This window comes from Trichechus manatus, unplaced genomic scaffold (genome assembly GCF_000243295.1).
Source record: "Trichechus manatus latirostris isolate Lorelei unplaced genomic scaffold, TriManLat1.0 scaffold00063, whole genome shotgun sequence".
Classification (NCBI taxonomy): domain Eukaryota; kingdom Metazoa; phylum Chordata; class Mammalia; order Sirenia; family Trichechidae; genus Trichechus; species Trichechus manatus.
In genome coordinates this window covers 11,350,254-11,352,069 of record NW_004443999.1, presented here as the reverse complement: position 1 = coordinate 11,352,069, position 1,816 = coordinate 11,350,254, and the positions used below count along the sequence as shown (strand labels likewise).

The 1,816-nt window shown below is 38.9% G+C and overlaps 1 protein-coding gene across 1 annotated transcript in view; it reads right to left on the bottom strand.

Annotated features, from left to right (window-relative positions):
- CDH20 (cadherin 20) overlaps positions 1-1,440 on the bottom strand; it is a 69,100-nt gene extending 67,660 nt beyond the window's left edge. The window contains exon 1 of the mRNA XM_023733943.1: positions 933-1,440. Within this exon, the coding sequence (XP_023589711.1) occupies positions 933-1,178 (246 nt within the window). The 5' untranslated portion in view covers positions 1,179-1,440. The remainder of the gene's footprint in view (positions 1-932) is intronic.
- Positions 1,441-1,816: the final 376 nt, after the last annotated feature.

Below are 1,816 nucleotides of genomic sequence, written 5' to 3'. Positions count from 1 at the left end.
TAAAGATTACAGCCAAGAAAACCGTATTAGGTAGTTCTGCTCTGTTCTGTAGGGTCGCTATGAGTCGGAATTGACTTGACGGCACACAACAACAAATCCCCATTTGACATTAGAGGGAACGGAGCCTCAAGGGACTTTGTGACTTGTCCCAAGTCACTCCCGAAGTAATTGGCAGAGCCGGGTTTTGAACTCTTATATGTCTGACTCTGAGGCCCATGCTCTTAACCTCTGTGCTAAACAAGTGTTTAAGTTATCATTTGAAAGAATTATTTATTTTCTAATTAGTTCCTTGTTGCCTGTTTTCTCTCACTTGGTCGCTTGAAAAAAATGGCCTCTGATGAACGTCCAAATAAAGTAAACACAGACGAAAGCCTGAATTAAAAATGAAATAATGATAGATAAATCAAGGGAATTCTCATATACAGTTTACAAATATATTCATCGTTTGTCTCCAACAGTCCTGAAGTACCTGCTAGGATTTTCTAAAATGAAGACTGTTTTATTCTTTTTTTTTTCATTAAATTTAGGCCTCAGGCAATACCTGTGGAAATGTTTTGGCGGAAAAAAAAAAAAAATACAAAGCAAATACAAATTCTCCTTCCTCCCTAGTATCTCCCAGTTTCTTTCTTCCCAACCCTGTCATTTCCTGAAGGCTGCTGCTACCTCTTTTGGGACTGACGGGCTCTTGCAGGGTCTGAGGCTTTTCCTCCAAAACCCAATTGCTAGTTTTTTCCACTCAGAACAGAGCATAAGCAAGGGAAGGAATCTTTCCTTTCTTACTGGTATCTAACAAAGCAAAAATTATATTTCTACTAGCTGTCAAGTAACATGTCACTAATTAAAATTTCTCTCAGGCCTCAGAAGCAGGCTGGGTGAGTTTTCATAAATATTCACTACCCCAGTCATTTATCTTTCTATTTGGTGGTTCTTACCTTGCCAACATACAAAGGGTCAGTTCCAGTGTATTCTTCCAGAACAAAAAACTGGTTCCAAACCCAGCTTCTCTTTGTTCGCTGGTGTAACTGTGGCTTGTCTGCCAGGTGTACCTCTAGTCGGCCTCTTGGTGTTGGTATGCCCGAGACAGTGGCAGTCGACAGGTCCATCAGTCCCCAGAAGTACAAGGACATGCCAAGTCCAAGCCAGCACTTTGCATTGCTCATTCTACCAGAAGTCCACATGGGATTGCCAGGGTTTCGGAAAGCAAAACACTGGGTGATGAACCGCTGGAACTTGAGTATTTTCCAGATGAAAAAATAACGCAGTTTATTGGACACTTATGTTTCCTGCATGAGATCCCGACTCACATCAATCCACTTGAAGTTGACTTCCTGTCAAGTTAAGAAAAACAGAGTGTGATGATGGCAAATTCTTTCCTGTGGGCTTGAAGCAAATTTTCAAGAAATGTCAGTAAATTTTCGTTTTTCTGCTTCGTGAATTAAAGAGTTGTAACATGTTATTGCTTTAGAAATGTTTGAGTAATTAATACTTATTGATAAAAAGACAATTTATCTTGCTATAATCAATCCCAAACCTTTGGATATGGATTTCAGTGGGAATATAGTAAATACATTTCTTCTTATTGGTAATTTAGCTTCAGGGTTATGCTGTATTACTGACTGGCTTGAATTAATCGTGTGCTCTTTGAAATATTTATGATCAGACAGCCTCCTAAACTTTAAAAAATAACATTTCCAAAATTTATGGGGAATAATATTCATTAGCCTGCTTTTCTTGGCTCATTAAAAGAAACAAAAGCAAAATCAAACTATCTTTTTGCCATCCACAGTTATCTGGTGCCTGGCCCTGTTATGGAGCC